This window comes from Exophiala bonariae (assembly GCF_035927105.1).
Source record: "Exophiala bonariae strain CCFEE 5792 chromosome Unknown scaffold_1, whole genome shotgun sequence".
Taxonomy (NCBI): Eukaryota; Fungi; Ascomycota; class Eurotiomycetes; order Chaetothyriales; family Herpotrichiellaceae; genus Exophiala; species Exophiala bonariae.
The window spans coordinates 996,776-1,013,624 of record NW_027042476.1 but is presented as its reverse complement, the minus strand read 5'-3'; the positions used below and the strand labels follow the sequence as shown (position 1 = coordinate 1,013,624).

At 49.5% G+C, this 16,849-nt stretch overlaps 6 protein-coding genes across 6 annotated transcripts; 3 read left to right on the top strand and 3 right to left on the bottom strand.

Moving 5' to 3' along the window:
* Positions 1-135: 135 nt before the first annotated feature.
* On the bottom strand, positions 136-3,705 carry LTR84_000362 (uncharacterized protein; the record flags this gene model as incomplete). The annotated part of the gene is made up of 2 exons (XM_064843993.1): positions 136-1,164; positions 1,216-3,705. The coding sequence occupies 2 exons, from the start codon at positions 3,703-3,705 to the stop codon at positions 136-138; spliced, it is 3,519 nt and encodes a 1,172-aa protein (XP_064711853.1).
* Positions 3,706-4,182: 477 nt separating this feature from the next.
* Positions 4,183-5,783, top strand: LTR84_000361 (uncharacterized protein; the record flags this gene model as incomplete). The annotated part of the gene is made up of 2 exons (XM_064843992.1): positions 4,183-4,252; positions 4,303-5,783. The coding sequence occupies 2 exons, from the start codon at positions 4,183-4,185 to the stop codon at positions 5,781-5,783; spliced, it is 1,551 nt and encodes a 516-aa protein (XP_064711852.1).
* A 1,019-nt stretch (positions 5,784-6,802) lies between these two features.
* LTR84_000360 (uncharacterized protein) lies at positions 6,803-8,146 on the top strand (the record flags this gene model as incomplete). Its single annotated transcript, XM_064843991.1, has 2 exons — positions 6,803-6,920; positions 6,993-8,146. 2 exons carry the CDS (start codon positions 6,803-6,805, stop codon positions 8,144-8,146), a joined length of 1,272 nt encoding a protein of 423 aa, XP_064711851.1.
* Positions 8,147-9,204: 1,058 nt separating this feature from the next.
* Positions 9,205-10,200, bottom strand: LTR84_000359 (uncharacterized protein; the record flags this gene model as incomplete). Its single annotated transcript, XM_064843990.1, has 2 exons — positions 9,205-9,794; positions 9,882-10,200. The coding sequence occupies 2 exons, from the start codon at positions 10,198-10,200 to the stop codon at positions 9,205-9,207; spliced, it is 909 nt and encodes a 302-aa protein (XP_064711850.1).
* A 1,750-nt stretch (positions 10,201-11,950) lies between these two features.
* LTR84_000358 (uncharacterized protein) lies at positions 11,951-13,324 on the top strand (the record flags this gene model as incomplete). Its single annotated transcript, XM_064843989.1, has 1 exon — positions 11,951-13,324. One exon carries the CDS (start codon positions 11,951-11,953, stop codon positions 13,322-13,324), a length of 1,374 nt encoding a protein of 457 aa, XP_064711849.1.
* A 1,725-nt stretch (positions 13,325-15,049) lies between these two features.
* LTR84_000357 (uncharacterized protein) lies at positions 15,050-16,772 on the bottom strand (the record flags this gene model as incomplete). The annotated part of the gene is made up of 2 exons (XM_064843988.1): positions 15,050-15,247; positions 15,312-16,772. The coding sequence occupies 2 exons, from the start codon at positions 16,770-16,772 to the stop codon at positions 15,050-15,052; spliced, it is 1,659 nt and encodes a 552-aa protein (XP_064711848.1).
* Positions 16,773-16,849: the final 77 nt, after the last annotated feature.

Genomic DNA, 16,849 nt, shown 5'->3' with positions numbered 1-16,849 from the left:
AACGCTGCAGGGCTGACTAGTTCATTCTGAGGCAAACAAAAACAACCGAATTACTTTCCTGGTGTAGTAACATGAAAAAGGAAAACTTCTTTCCAGTCTGACCTGACTCTATCTGGCTATCCGCAGCCCTTACACTTATTCAGGAGGACTACTCCTCAAACGTCTCCCAGACGCGAGCACGGGTGGTGGACCAACGCTCTGGCTGAAATTTTCCACACCGCTTCCTGCAGCCATGGCGGCGACGCTACTCTTGGCTCTTGCCAGCTTCATAGGTAATTTGCTCTCGACGACGGCGTTGGTTGTTGCGTGTCTCTTCAATGGAGGTGCGCCGTTAGCTCCAACACTCCCGCTGCCGATGCTTTTGCTGAAGTCGATCAGCACCGGTCGGTCGTCACCCATTGCTGATGCTGATGATGAAGTCGGTCGTGGCACCACGTTGATGTCGATCTCCTTCAAGCTGGATTTCATCTGGTCGATTGGGATGGAGATTGTGTGGCCGTGGTCATGAAATGATTTGGAGAAGTGACTCTTCTCCGGCTTCATGACATCCGTGAAAACTTTTGTCTTGCTTGGGCTTGGGCCTTTGATAGGTGAAGAATGCCCCTTTCGAGGTGAGACTTGCGGTTTTCGAGGTGACTTTCCAGGTGTCTTGGCCATGGCCATGTTAGGGTCCGGCAGTCCTCGGCGTCTTGCAATGAGAGATTCGTGATTCTCTGTTCGTGAAAGTTGAGTAGGGTATGTCCAGTCTCGTTTTTGTGGTGTTTGTCCAGTTGGGATATAATCCACCATGGTGTATTCTGAAATATCTGCCTTGAGCCCTTGCAAGGGCTCCCGGGTTTCGTCCTGAAGCGTGTTCACCAGCTGCTCAATCTCGGTCATTTGTGCTGCATGGCTGATACCAAGTTCGGCAAATGTTATTTTGCTTTCATCTGAATCTTTAATGGCAAGAGAGAGCCCATCTTGTGCACTCGTGGCTAGATGTTTCAAGCTGACAACCCGTGCAGCGTGATGATTGTCATTTTGAGATCGTGCCCTTGTCACAAACTCGTCAAGAGCAGCCATCTGAGTTGCCATGTCTGCAAGCTGAGCATCAACAATTTTGACTGTTTCTTCGTGTACAGCTTTGGTAGACTTTTGAATCGCCGTGTTTCGAGAATTGATAGCCTGTGAGTGATTAGTTAATGCTGCATAGTGCTGATGCGTAAGAAAGCTTACCGTCCAGTCTCCCTTCATCTTGTTTTTCAATTCATCCTTCGACCTGACAACTGTGGCCATCAACTCTGCATCCCGGGCGCTCCACTGATCCATGCCTTCTTTGTAAGCCTTGTCCGCAGTTTCAAAGCTCTCGCTAGCGCCAACCAGACTGGTTTGAGTATTAATCAACCTGTCAGATAGTCTTTCTTGCTGTTGAGCTGCTGACGAATCCAATAGTTTGAAGATCTGATCCTTCAATTTCTCTCGTTCTTCTATCGAGTTCTTTCTCTCTTCTTCCAAGACTGTTTGCAATTGTGAGGATGCTGTCAATGTTGCCTCAAGATTTGCTCGGTTGGATGCCTCGAGTGCCGATCTCAGCTCATCAGCCTCACGACGCTGTGCTGCTAGTTGTTGGGTCAAATCATCGAACAAGTTCTTGAAGTCTTTGCCCAAGCCGCTGTACGATGTATGAAGCTGAGCATGAAATTGATCCAGCTCTGAGATGACCTCTGCTGATATTTTTGCCGCTGCAGCAGAAAGGCCTTGCAATCCCTCACTCACCTTTTCTTTGACCTCTTCGCGAAGGTCTTTGATTTCTTCGAGAACATTGTTCATTGCATCTCGATCATCACCTGACTGACTCTGAAAACTCTGGCTGTTCTGTTCTAGTTGAGAAATCTTGGTGAGCATGACATCAGCTGATGTCTCAAGTCGCGCTGTCTCTGACGACAAGAATTTTTCGATGAAACTAGAGCTAGTAGTAATTATATGCGCGTGAGAAGCCTGGAAGTGTTCGATACGAGCATCGATCATGCCAGAAACGTCGGTTACCAAACCAGCAGAAGTCTTCCAAGTCTCACGATTTTGAGTGTGAAGGTCTGAGCGGCGCCGTAGTTTTGCCTGCAGTCCGTTGATGTCACTCAGTGATTGGCTAATGGTGGAGACCAATTCAGTCCCTTGACCAAAGAGCTCTTCCTCCGTAGCTTGATGAGCCTCACGGAGAGCATGCTCATCTGCCAATAGGTCCCTTGTATTGGCGAGCACAGCCTCTGTCTTGATAAGGACGTCCTTGGTACTTTCCAAAGTTGTTCGTGTCGATTCAGTGTCTCTTCTCAGCAAAGTGAAATTATTCGTAAGACTGAACAGTTCCTGGACCTTGTTTCGAAGGCTGACCTCCATGGTTTCGATTCTCGCTTTCTGTTCATCACTGAGGATTCTGCGAGATTCGCTCTCTACTGTGATCTCTTCATATTGCTCGTTTGTGAGATAGACACCATTTCGCTGTCGTGTGGCGATCAACTCGCTCTTCAATTTCTCAATCTCCGTTGTATATTCTCTCAAGAGTGTCTTCTTGGAGATCAAAGAATTGACCTGTGGTTTGTTCCGGATGTTTTTCGCTCGGAAAGCATAGTCAAGTGTAGAGATCGTTTCCTCAAGATTGCTTTTAGCTGGAGAGACTGTGGCGATGATGCATGTTTTGGTCCTCCCACCAAGAGAATCTTGCAATAACCTCGTCAGTTTGGACTCGCGATATGGGATATGTGAGCTCCGGTCGACTAGAGCGTTAATCACACGGCCAAGAGTCAGTAAACTTTTATTGATCAGCCCGGCTTCGGCAGCTCTCTTGTTTTCGGCACCACTACGTTGAATGTTTTCGCTACCCGCCAGGTCGACCAGATTCAGTTTTCCAGAGCAGATGTAGTCTTCGCCTGCCTCGTTGACTTTCTTTAAATGTGTGGTGATTGTAAAGACGGTGTGGCTTCGCGAACTGAGATCGTTGCATTTTGTAGCCGCAACTTGGCGCCGATGGCTGCCCGCCTGCAGAAGTTTGATACCGGCTGCAGCGGATTTAATGTGAGACTCTTCCATGCCTTGCACGGTAGTCGCGATATGATTTTTTCTGCTTGTGTCATCATAAATCTTCAGCTTGACTGAGTCATCGACAGATAGTAGATCCCGTAACTCCTCATTGTAAAGCTCAATAAATGAACATTTCACCGAACATTCGATTTCGTCTGATTCCAGTTTTTGAAACAACGAATATAGAACCCGAGGGATGATTCCTGCCGCATCCGAAAGCAGACCGAGAGTATCAGTCATGTCTCCAGACATGGTGTATGTCTTTCCAGTACCAGTCTGTCCATAGGCGAAAATGGTGCAATTGTATCCGGAGAGCATTTCGGTAAGCGTTGGTGCAACCACATCTTCAAAGATGATGGCTTGGTCTGCCGCTGGTGAGAAAACCCTGTCGAAGTGGTAGGTCTTATTATTGATAGCATTTGGTCCCATTGATAACTCGACAGTTTGTCCTTTGACACCATTTGTAGACACAACCACACCGCTGTTCTCCCGTACTTCTCGATCACTACGCCCACGGCATCTAACAACGACATTGATGTTGGTCTCTTCGCCATGATCCTGTTCGTATTCTCGTTCTTTCCTTTTTGTTCCTGCGCTGACTGTGGCAACTGAAGTGGTGGATAGCGCTGGAGAGGGTGCGCGACCCGTCATAGAGCCATGATGACTGTGGGTCGGTCTCGGAGGCGGGCGCATTGAATTGCGCCCGGAGGAAGCGGTGGCGCGTTGCCAGCTAGCCATGGTGGGAGGTCGCACAGAATTTATTTGGTTTGTGGTTGAGATATGAAGTATCTAGAGAAAGCAGTCAACTGCGCTCGTGGGTGAGATGTCTAAGAAGTTTAATGCCAGGGTTGTCCATATGCAGCAGGGTATGTGGCTGCGGAGATGGATCGGATGTGCCCAAAACAGACGGAAGTAAACAATGCCAAGAAATGCCGATGGATATGGTACGGCGGGTCATCGAGGCCATAAGCGCCAAATTCAATACGGCTCTGATTGGCTGACCCAGACTACATCATCCCTTGTGACTCTTGTCAGTCATGTGGGATGCTCTTGACTTGCATCTGTACTCATCAGAGTCTTACGAGCCGTCGTATTGCCTCTTCATGGTAGACCAGAATCAAATGCAGCATGGTCGATGCACATTCCCGGCCTGCAATGCCACTCCAAATTCAACCAGAGAGGGGACTAGGATGGATCAGTGAGGCTTTCGTTACGTTGACTTGACCACGGCTGACAGGAGCTCAATAGATTTGGGGTCATCACTTCATAGCATTGTCTCGAGGCTAAAGGCGTCGCCAGAGCAGTTTCCTGGACTTGATATAGCATATACGCCCTCTGCCCCAATCACCAATCCTATCATTGTTAGTCTTGCTCACAATGGCTTGAGATTGCGATTCGATGGGCCAGATCAGCGGCTTCGGTTGATCGAGATACTCGACTTCCCATTGATCGGAGTTGCCTACAAAAACATCGATCTTATTCGCCGCAACAAGCCCTCGGATGAGACTCAACAGAACGAGATTCCAATCAGTGGACCAACATTCAAACACATCTACAATCGACTGTTTGGACCCACGTACGCAGGAGAGTATCTTCCGCCAGTTTCAGGCCAATCGAACGGCACCTATGTTCTTTCATATCCTGGTATAGCATTTACATTCCCAATCAAGCATAAATCATGGTCCGACAAAATCGACTTTGTCTCTATTCTGTCTTCAACTGCTACTGGTCCTGCTACCTCCATGGCGATATTCTCGGGCAATTCTTGGACAGAGACACGGTCGAATCTGTATACAAAGACTCCAACTCTGCCTCGCTCTCCTGCTCTCTCGGCGAAATCCATCGAAACCGTCCCTGATGAGGTTGAGGAAGTCAGAGTGTTTGGTGCAGGCCGACTAGAATTTGTACGAAGAAGCACTTCGGCCTTTACAATGGTACTGAACGAGACCACACCGCAAGATCTAGTGGCAGAATTGGGTCCGCCCGATGCGATTTATCGCAAGCATGACAGACGGATCTCGATTCACGCGACTGGCAATACCACCAACAGGCGGAGGCCGAGTATTTCTCCAGGTCTCGATCCGCAGTCCTTGGATACCGATCAATCATCGATCCAAAGCTACACCGAGGATTCCGATATGGACACAGAGGCACAAGAAGGTCGAGTGGAGGATCGAAGCGATGAATGTTTCTACAACTATTTCCACCACGGACTCGACATATTAATATCTCTACCTCAGACTAAATCACCACCATTTCCCGGATCCGCCAATGTCGAGTTGCCTATATCATCGAGCTCTCAGCTGGTAGTCAGCAAGGTATTTCTTCATGGCAATATTCCAGGGTCGTTTTCGTTCAATCGACATAGGAGAAGTCGGTGGGTGATCAAAACAAGTGGTGAAAACCGAGGGGTAAGTTTGACATCAGAAATGGGATTTCCCGAGATATCTACTGCCCTTCGTGAAGTTTGGCACGAGACGTACCAGGATGCGGAGCAGGAGAGACAAATGCAACGGGGAATGGTGTTGAACCGAGGGTGGGCAGAGAGTCCAGAGAGTTCGATCGAGCTTCTAGGGGACTTTGAGGAAGTCAGTGCTCCAGACACGGGTGATGACAGGGGCATGTTAGATGGCGCTGGTGGGTTGAACAACACAGAGCTATTCGGGTTTCCAGGATTGCTTTTCGAAGTTCTCAAAAACGACACTATCAGTTGTTTGACAGTGTTTTGAGAGATGGCGATTGATTTTCTCAAGGTTGTGTGGAGTTTGGGTAGTGATAGATGTTGGATTTAAAGCATGGAAGCATGGAAGGCGGAAGTCGGAAGCATCAGCCAATTCAATGTCACTGCAGTCCAATACCTCGTACTGAGAGAATGAATAATGAGGACCACCGGCGAACTTCCACGATTCTCCGTACCATTGCAGCAGCTAGCCGTGAACGGCAGGATGAAGCCTCCGTACTGGGGAAGGCACGAACATGACTCGGATGATGAAATTGGAGGGACTGCCCAATCCGCCACCTCAGCCAGACCCCTGCCCATCCTTTTCGTACGAGGGCTGCCCCGTCCCTGCCCGCCTTTTTGTTTGGTCTCCAAGTCCGAATGACCGTCACCTCTCCCTGGGCGCTCTGCACCCGTAAGTTTAGGCCTCAGGCTGTGAGTTGGGCATGCCCCCTCCAACCTCTACCAGCCTCTCATCCGTGAATGCTACGCCCGCACCTGCACCAACTTGAACTGTGGCACCTCCACTGCACCTGCGCTTCAAAGTTGTTACTCACTGCCTCCACCATCCCACCCGCACACAACCAAACTTGAACTTTACCTCACATCTTCTTATCACGTTGCACATGCGGGACAAGACTCATCTTTTTCCATGATTTCTTTCAAACTCACCGTCAATGTTGCCTCTCATCCATAGCCCGGTCTGGAGCCAATACTCGGCCTAGCGAAAATGCTCACTATCCTGCGTCCGTGTACCGATTCAAACAACTCGGGTACGGCGAACTGACTGTGCTTTGCTTTTGCTTCACTTCACGTCACTGCACACGATTTCACTTGCTTTCACTGCCTCTGTCTCTGGTTCTTTGTGAGTCGCGCATGCTGACATGTCACCAACTTCTCCAGTCACGCCTCTTAGACCTCGCGCAATCTCTTGTTCGCGCACATGAGTCTCTAGAATCTCCAGAAGCTTTCATTCAACAAACCTCTCCACTCCCAAGAAATACAGCCTGAACTGTTATGCGACCGACCATGTCGCCACAACCAGCCATTCGATGTCTGGTTGATGACACCATCTTGACCAGAAACATCGCCGAGATTGAATCATGGGTCGCGCAGGGCGCCCTCATACTCGTGATTCCCCTCTACAGTATGACCTCGTCACTTCAATCTCCAATCTCCCCCTCTCAGCCCTAGCTAACCTTCCCGCCCTTGACCTCAGCCCTCGAACGACTACATGTTCTGAAGAAAGACTCTTCCCAAATCGGTCAAAATGCCCGTAAGGCCGTTAAGTTTCTCGACAAAACCACCTCATCCCCCGGTGATTTGCCTCATGAACCTGTGATCCTACAAGGTCCCGACGATCAATATCCGACCTGGGCCGAAGTCGAGGCGCACTACATCAGTGATAATCTGAAGACCAATGGTACTGTTGAACATGACTCCATCTGCGCTACAAAGGCAGTCCAACAAAAGGACGCCGAGCTACAATTGAAAGAAAATACTACTGCCGGCGGCACTCTCTCTCAATTGTTGCTCGACAAACTCAACTTTGCAAAGCATCCAAACGTTGCCTCTCCTACTTCCACTCCTCCGTTGTCACCTTCCTCCTCTGGCCCTCAGAGCTCGAAGACAAGCCCGGAAGTCAAGTCTGCAAGTATGGTTAGGCCCGATCAAGCACCCGTCCCACCTTCTCTCAAACCGTTACTCAATCCCGTTGTTTGGTACATGCATGAAAACAAGGCTGCTGCCGGTGGCCACTTCTTCCTTCTCACAAATTCTGCCGACACCATCCACCTTGCTCGTGACTTTGGAGTTCCTACGAAGAACATTCATCAATTGAGAAGTGCTTTGGGCCTGGAAGAACCAGTCGAAACCAACAAGGACGTGAAGCGTGAAGACAAAGTGAAGAAAGAAACCCCTAAACCTTCCCCGCGTCTGGAGTCCAAGACTTTATTTAGCTATGACGATGTGGAAAGCGAAGAGGAAGAAGAAGAGGTTGTGTTCAAACCTCGAGGGAAGCGCCTCGCTACCGTTCAAACCAACACAACTCCCAGAAATCCTGCCCCAGGCAGAGCCCGAGGAAGGGGTAGAGACACTCGATCACCGCGCACCTCTTTCAGCACTCCGAACCAGTCTGCCGGACCACTCAAACCTCAGATTCCCATTGAGGAGATTGATCCAGACTCCTTTGATAGAGGCAGTTTTGGACGCGGCAGTACTCCCCTGGTTAATGTTGGCACCCACAACCAGACCAACAACAACAACAGTCGTGGCTCGGGATACCGTGGACGCGGAGGTAATCATTCACGGGGCGCCGCCCGTGGTGTCGAACGTGGAGCAGCTCGTGGAAAAGGTCGACTCTTCGTCCCATGATCGATATGGTCCGTCGCAGCCTTGACACGGCTTGTGACTTTCTTGAACAATCCCATGATCTCAATAGGCATTTGATGATCTCGACCCATCTGGGTGTAACCGATCCTCAGGGTGATACAACTGTACCGTCTGACGAGACAGTCTTCGCCATTTCGGCACCCACCAACCATGTCCACCACAAGTTTGCGAGATTCACAGTTCTGAACTACGAGTTTCTCCGGGCGTATTGTCCTCTTCAATTGGAGTCTTGCATCACGGTTCAGTGATTCCTAAATGCAGAAGGTGTCTGGTACGTGGCAGCCACAGTACTTCTTTGTGGATCAGTGGTTCGCACCACGACATCCACAGTTAGCTGTTGCCGGGCGAGGGTACGAGATTGAGTTTACCATTTCTTTTTTCTTTCGGAGCAACATTGCCTCCTGCGACCTCGCCAATATACGACGGGCCGAGTCAGCGTCCATTCATTCTACACATGCGTTTTATCGTTCGACAAACCACAGGATTTCTCGCCAGAATCACGATTCTCGGTGGCTAGTCTTTCGACCAGTCTCACAGGCCTGCCAGTAGCTTTATATGACAGCAAGGGGGCAGGGAAGGCTAGCATAAATCAGGCACATATATGTGTTGTGCACTCGCGACTTTAATAGTCTTACATTCATTGAATAGCATACAGTGGATTAGTCGAGTTGAAATCCATTCACTTATTGGTTAACCAGTTGAACTCAAGCATGTCTACCTATTTTGTCCCGCCGAGCACCGTGACTGGAATGATCCTCGCAACCACTCGATAGCATCCTCGCTGATTGCTTGCTACATTGTTCCCACTGTATTGCCATGAGTGTGACTGCAGCGGCTGACTCAGCCCTCAATCTGGACCTCATGAATTGGCGTTATCAACCCATCATCCCCATACAGCGTGAGATAAGCCAGGGCCCGGCTGGGCGAAATTCAGCGATATAGTGGCGATTAGGATCATGCTGTCAAAAGTTTAGCCCGAGCAATGTCGATGGTCTTTTCCCTAGCCCTGAGACGGAGAGGGAGGGAGAATTGTACTATATCTAGAGCGGGGATGCCAATACATACAAGCTCTCGAGCCCGATGAACGTCGCTTCATCGTGGAATAACAACCCCTGGTATCCGTCCTTCAGCTCGGCGATGCGGTAACAGCACCGCACGAGGATACAGAGCACGGCGAGTGCGAGGAGGAGGACGAAGACTTTGAATCGCCGGGTGAGGGGGTCTGTGTCCATCTCTCTCGTTGCCGTTCCGGCATTGGAGTGTTCACTGTTGCTTTCGAGACTTTCCTCCTGCTGCTTCGTTGAGGGCTTGACGATGGTCGTATTGCGAAATCGCGCGTACCGTAGTGCATAGTCGAGCGACAGGGCGATGAATAGCGTCAGTGTGAAGACCTGGAAGGCCAGGCCGGCGAGCGTGCATGCGATGCCGACGGGGTTTTGCCCGACGGATACGCTCGACACGGCGCCCCCTGCGGCTTGCAGGATCAGCGAGACCAGGTCGCAGGGGATGAAGAGGAGGTAGAAGACGCGCGGTGAGAAGCGTGAGCATGTCGTGGACAGGTGCTGGATGACCTGGCTGAGGAGCACGTAGATCGCGCCGCTGATGAATGCTGGGCCGAGTGTGATTGTCACTGTCATTGTTGGAAGATGGTTAGCTGTGGAGGTTGGGTAAACAGAAGTCTAGGATTTGAGGTATGGATGATATCGCGTCTGCTAACCAATCTGCACGATGAAGCCTTTGAAGTTGAATGGACTGTGGTACAGGATCAGCCTCCCGCCGTAGCCGATGATCTCGCAGATGCAGCCGGATATGACGGCCTCGGCGAAGAACCACGTCTTGTATCGCCAGCCTTGGTAGGCGTGGACCAGCAATGCGACGGTGAATAGGGTCATGAACAATGCATTGGCTGGGAGAGACGGTCGGTATCCCAGGACGGACCATACCAAACTGCATGTCTCCAACGTGCATGCTGCACTTGGCCCGTAGGCTAGCCCCGGTGGCGGTGGGTTGGTGCTGTTGAAGTATACACCATTCATGTTCACTGTTCAGTGAGGTGAGGTGAATATTCTCGTTGACTATGGCGAAGATATCTTGTGGCCAATGTATGGCTCGAGAGGAGAATATATAGAATACGCTTCACCCATACTTGAACCGTGGAACTCTTGGGCTCATCTGCGGTCTTCGATCGAAGTACTCTATCCATGATTCCTCAACTTACATTTTCTTTGTTCAAGTTCAAAGGTTGTAGACTTCCCGATAGGTACGAAGCAGGGAGATGGGGTCATTCAGATCACACTCGAGGTTTCCATCAGAAAATGGAAACCGACGGTGGGTGTTCCATGGCATCCAGGGTGCGAATTGAAGAACAAAGAAACGATAGAGTGCGAGGGTGTTCAAAAGAGCACGCATACATCAAATGACACCAACAAAGCATGTGAAAACGATGGATCGGAGCAACAAGTGGACTGTCGAGTTCATGAGTGTCTTCGACCCTTAGGCACACATCCCAATACTGATCTCTTGTAAGACACTTGAAGCGTAGGGATGGTCGACATGGTAAAAGACCTGGTCTCTCGCGCCCATCCTCGGGCAGACCGTAGCCGGGAACTCTGACGGTCGCCATAAGGAACCTTTTCAAGCTTCTTTGTTCCAGATTGCACATGACTCACCATTCGTTTGAACACAGGCTGGGTGTCGACACGTCGGAAGTGCTTACAGCCGCAGATACATGTCATGAATATGGAAACTCTGATCTTGATAACCTAGTCCCAACTTGGGCGACTAAAATACCATGACGAATCCAATTATACTGAATAACAACCGGAGATTCTTTGTCTCTGGGCGTTGATGGATTGAGCTGACCCAGCGAGGCTTGTTGTTCGCTCAAAGCTGTCAGGTGGCGGCAAGCCCGAGCATGCGTAATTCCTCAGCTTCCTTTAGCGCTCGGTTGATTGGTATGATCCCTACCACTTGCCTAAATCTGTCGGCATCCAGACCCCAAATTGGCTACCTAGGTAGGTGGCTGCCGTCTGTGACTTCTTGTGGTCTCCTAATTTGTTGACCGTACTTCCATCCTTCTGTTCTGTAGGTTCCAACTTGGAAAGTCCTATCTTTGTCTGGCATTGAATTGGACTCTACGTCCAATCATTCACTGCGAGTAGTAGCGGGCAAGTCCAGACCGAGATGGCGAGCTCACTTGTATGGTTGACTTCTGGCCTATGCTTTCGCTGTCCAAGATGGATCTCCTCAGCCTCATCCCCAGTTTCAACGTATGGCAGTGTAAGTTCTTGTCCGTGCAGCCCTATCTTGAGTAGGTATTTTGGGTCGTTGACTTACAGCAACCACCAAGCCACATGTGCCCGCCATGGGATATCATGGCCTACCTACACTGTGTAAGTTCTGTTTCTTTGTTGAATATCAATATTGACATGATATTCTTGGCTGGCTCCTTGTAACTCTTTTCCAGCTCGAGTAATCGAACATATCAGTTTTGCTTCTCGTCTTTTCTTTGTTGAAAGTGGATGTGCTCCTCTCTTGCACGTATCTATCGGTACTTGACAACAGTTTGGGAGAGTTCAGCTCCTTTATTCGATCAGACCTCTAGTGCACCACACACTTGCAGAGATCATTTGAAATACATCTCGTCTCTCTCTTTCTTTGATCAGAAGTCCATTCGAAGCAGAACGAATACAGACCTTACATCCCTCGAAGCACATACTAAAAGCCACGGAAGCAATATTCAACATATACCAGTGAATGCCATTGACAAGACGAGAAATACTAAACATGTTCACACCTCAGCCATCAACTATCTTCTTGACTGGGACCACTGGCTTTCTTGGGAAAGTGGTCCTCGAGGAGCTCATCCGACGTCGTGAGGACTACCATCTCCAGAAGATCATTGTTCTCCTTCGTCCATCAAATACTCTCTGCGCACAAGATCGGTTCTATTCCGAAGTCGCTTCTTCACCATGTTTTAGTATGCTTCATTCTCAGTGGCAAGAAAAAGTCGAGGTTGTTCAAGGCGATTTAACACAAACCAACTGTGGTCTCAGCCCGGAAACCCTGCAGAGGATATGTAGAGAAGTCACGCACATTATCAACTGTGCGGCTTGCGTGGCCTTTGACCTTCCACTTGCTAATGCTGCTATTGCAAATGTTGGCAGTGCCCTCAATCTGATGAGTCTTGCCAGATCATGCTTCAACTTACTGGCGATGGTCACTACTTCAACCTCTTATGTCGCCCCTTTCACTGAGTCTCCAATCCCAGCCACCCTGGCACCCCTTCCATACTCACCGGCAGCTCTGTATCAAGATATATTGGACGGGAAGATCGATGAGGCAACGATCCTAAAACAAACCCATTATCCAAACACCTACACCCTCACCAAATGTCTGGCTGAGCATATCTACCTCTCACAGAAGGATTTACCTCTGACCATTGTCCGGCCCAGCATTATCTCTTGTGCTTGGAGATATCCTTGTCCAGGTTGGATTGATAGCAAGGCGGCTGTTGCTGGTTTCGTTGCTTTGATGGGTATGGGTTACCTAAGAGTGGTTGATGGCAAGAACGAATCCATCCTGGACGTCGTACCCGTGGATGTGGTGGCCAATGACATCATCCGTGAAGTACAACTCATATCTTTTCATCAATCACGGTGGAGTGATACGAGCAGTGGCGACACCATTGTTTCACCAAGTTGTTGCTCTATCGTTCACTCTGTGGCTGGCGTCAAGCGTGGCTTGAAGATCGAGATGCTCGCATCAACGGTAACCCGGTATTTTGAACGCATCCACAGAGCCCAAGCCCCAGGTAAATCCCGAAGACCATGCTTGAAATACCTGGGCCAACGAAACATCATATTTTACATGCACGATTTCATGGCTCAACGCCTTCCCCTATGCCTTACCTCACTTTATTTCCATGCCACACGGAATCCCAAGATGGCACGAAAGACGCAGTCACTGTCGAGGGTGCTCCAGAAAATGAACACCCTATTCCCTTACTATACCAATCGAACTTTTGATTTCGAGCCCAGTGTTTGGTTCCTGGATGCAAACCCATTGGCATATGGACTAGAAAAAGAGGATTCGTTCACACCCGAAAAGTACGCCGTTAGAATCTGCGAGGGTGTGAGAGAGCATTTATTGAGAATATAAGAATACAAGCATAGCACACGAAATTTTGTTTAGCATCTCTCCTTGGACATAGCTAGAAATCTCAGAATATGGAGTTGGTGGTTTTCTCTTTGTCAGTACGATATCGTAGTTTATAGCGACGTTTTGACTCATGAAAACTGTACCTACGGTTATTCGAGTCCTACTTTCTTTTGCTAGTCGACACCTTTGCATCAAGAAGATTGGTCGACTTAAAATTATCCCTGAACCTGCAGAGCCTTGCTCGGGATTCAAAGAGGGGGATCAGCACAAGGCTGCGGGATCCTGCTGCCGCCTTAGCTCTGAGTCTAACTTTGGACGGAATATTTGACGCTGCTTTCGAGGCTCCATATCTTGGCACCGCAGCTTCAAGTAAAGTGGACATCTGATTCGGAATCGACAAAGTCCTGCAGACCATCACCAGATTGCCAACCAAGCACGCTCTTCTCAACCCCGTCCCCAGATCCAAGACGACGACCGGAGCACCGCAGCTCATCTACCGGTATCCCGGCTTACCTGAGAACCCTTTTCTCTCTCTGTGCGTCTAAGACTGCAACTCTGAACCAAATCCAAATCCACCAGTTTCTTGCTTGTCTCCAGCAACCATGCTCCCCCTCGCAGCGCTCTCGCGGCGCCTGACGTTCTTCCGCTCGCTCCTCCCGCAGACACGCTTCATCAGCACATCTTTACCCTCACGGACTCTTCCATTTAGCTCCCTATTCCGCCGCGCGACGAGTCTCCGCACACAGATGCCTGCGATTCCAACGTCGACGCTGTCCAGTCAGATAACACAGGTCCGGGGCATGAAGACCCGGTCGTCGGTCAAGAGACTGTGTGATGGGTGCAAGGTATGTTTTGCCCCTTTCCTCGCAAATTGAGAAGTGCTTGAGATATCGTTCTGGTTATGCTAATGCAGTGACGAATCGTTAGCCCGTTCGTCGCAAGAATCGTGTCTACATCATCTGCAGTAAGAGCCCGAGGCACAAGCAGCGACAGGGGAAATAGAGGACACAAGCTGTGGTGTTGTGGTCTGAGGTGTTGGAAGTTCAGATGCCGGCCGACGGGGTTGGCTTTTCCTTACCTCGACCGACTGATGCCACGGCTCTATCTGCCATCGAATCTCTCCTGGGGCCTGCCCGTGCGCAGAGCCTTTGAGAGCATGCCAGCATGCTCTAGCTGGGCACTGGTCACCGTTCGCATTCCGGCCAACGACTGGACTCAGGCAACAGAGTACGATGCAGCCGGTCTCCGTGTCGCAAAATGTGTGGTGGGAGACATTTTGGAAGACCATCCCGCGGAGGGGATATTCTTGTACAGTACGAAATCAACATCCGCTCCAGGAATGCATAGCGATGGCGTTAGTAGATATACTATATCAACCGACCCGAAAGTATTGGGCACGTTCTACCTTTCACACAAAAGTGACTCAGTTTTCAAACTGGGAACAAGTCTTGGAATTGCGACTTCGACGAAGTGAGATACTTCTGTCCTGTCTCTGCAATTTGCCATTTCTCGTTGTGGCGCTACGTCTTTGGGACTCATACAACCACTATGCATGCAATCGTGAATTTTCGTTTCATTCAATCATTCTTTCCCTCTTGTCTTTTGGCCTGAAAATAGGCGAGGAACCGTTCACTCAGACATATTTTACCTCGAACACTTTTCTGGCCTGTAAGGCACCACACAGGATAACCATCCTATTTTGATCCTTAGAATCCATGCTGTTGTTCACAGGAGGACGATGCCAATGCCACCTCTCTTGGACTCGTCCGGCCGATTCTTCGCATCCACCCCAGCGTTGATGGGCTTCGTGCGCCAATTGTACAGGTAGTGATGGAGCGAGCCGTCTCCTGCGCCAAATTTCAACTGTTCCAGGAATAACGGGTTGTCGTGGAGGGTTAGAGCATTGAAGACGTCGAATTTGGCCTGTGAAATCGAAACGGTTAGAACGTGTAGCAACTCGCGTCCCCAACTTCTTGGGTGGACTTACCTTCTTCGCCTCGATGAGTAAATCATTGATCAGTACCAGCAGCCTCTCCTTCAAGCCTTTTTCCTTGGGATTCATGGCGTGTTCCGTTGCGTAGTAGTAGAGGTAGGCGGCGCGGATGTTGGGGTGTTTCTTGCTCATGTCTCCAATGACGCTGCTCTCCAAACAGTAGAAGCTACCGAAATCCGTGATCTTACCACCTTCTCCTTCAACCACAAATGACCAGACCACTTGATCCTCAGGTTTCTGGGTGTTGAGAAACCAATGCTTGATTTCATCTTTGGAAAACTCTTGCGTAAGTTCAAACCGTTGGAGATATCGTGTGAGAAGGTCGTGGACGCCGTCAATATCCTTTTCCTGCATGACTCGAAGTCCTGGCGTGCTGGTGGTTGTCGGTAATTGATTTCGAACGACCATTTTCGCCTGTGTGCTGTTTGGTGGTAAGGGAGAGAATCCAACCTCGTACAGTTTCAACCAGTCAAGACTTCGATGATAATATCGAGCACTTCCTACTGGAGTGGGTAGGATCGCACCACCAGTGTAGATCGCTTGGTAAACACCGACCAAATGACATCTCCTGGTGACTTCCTTGATGAGAACAGGTGCCAATCGTTTCGACCTCAACTTTTTGTGAACACACATGAAGTTGATTTCAACAACATCCAAGACATTCTCACGTATCTTCAACTTGATAGGTATACCGAAGATGGTAGCCACAAGTACTCGGCTGGCTCCCTTTGCACGGACACCAATATGCCAGCTCTTCTTGTACTCAGGAGATTTCAAAGCCCAATCTAAAAAGACAGCAGAATAGTTGAAGCGGAACATGGCATGATCGTCCTCGACGTAGTGTTGGGAGAGAAGATTGTAGACTTCTTTGACTTCGACCTCATTGTTCAAATCTATCTCCACCCATTCATATCCCTCTGGGAGAGGTGCAGCGTCTTTGGGGACCAATTCGGGAATAACAGGCTTGATGGGACCGTCTGGTTTCTCGGCGTCGGGCTTTTCATCAAAGCGAAGCACAGGTTGTGTCGACCAAAACTTGTAGGAAGCCATGTCTTTCTGATTCTTGCCATTGATTGTGAGACCAGTGAGAAGATCAGACACATTTAACTTCTTCAACACTTCCTGTGCTTTCTCAGGTGGTAGACCGGCCAATTCACCCTTCAGTGCAGGGTTCACGTCCAACAATGTCTTCATGGTAGCCTCATCCAACTTGGGACCAGATTTGGAGGTGGAACTCTCGGCGGGTTCAGAAGATTTGTCCTCCTGTTTGCCTGTGAGCGCATTGACGATTTTAGACTTCTTGGACTTCTTCTTTTTTTTCTTGGGTTTGGAGGTAGTTGAGCCTTCGCCGGCATCTGCTTGTTGATCTTGAACTTGTTCTTCATTTTCAGACTCGGATTCTAATTGCGCATCTTGTGCCTGTAGTGGGGCATCAACTGGGTGGGATTCTGCCATGATGGACAGCAGGGATCGCTCAGAATTTCCTGGAAGGTATGTGGAAAGTGCTCGCAAGGGGATAGGAGATGTGATCA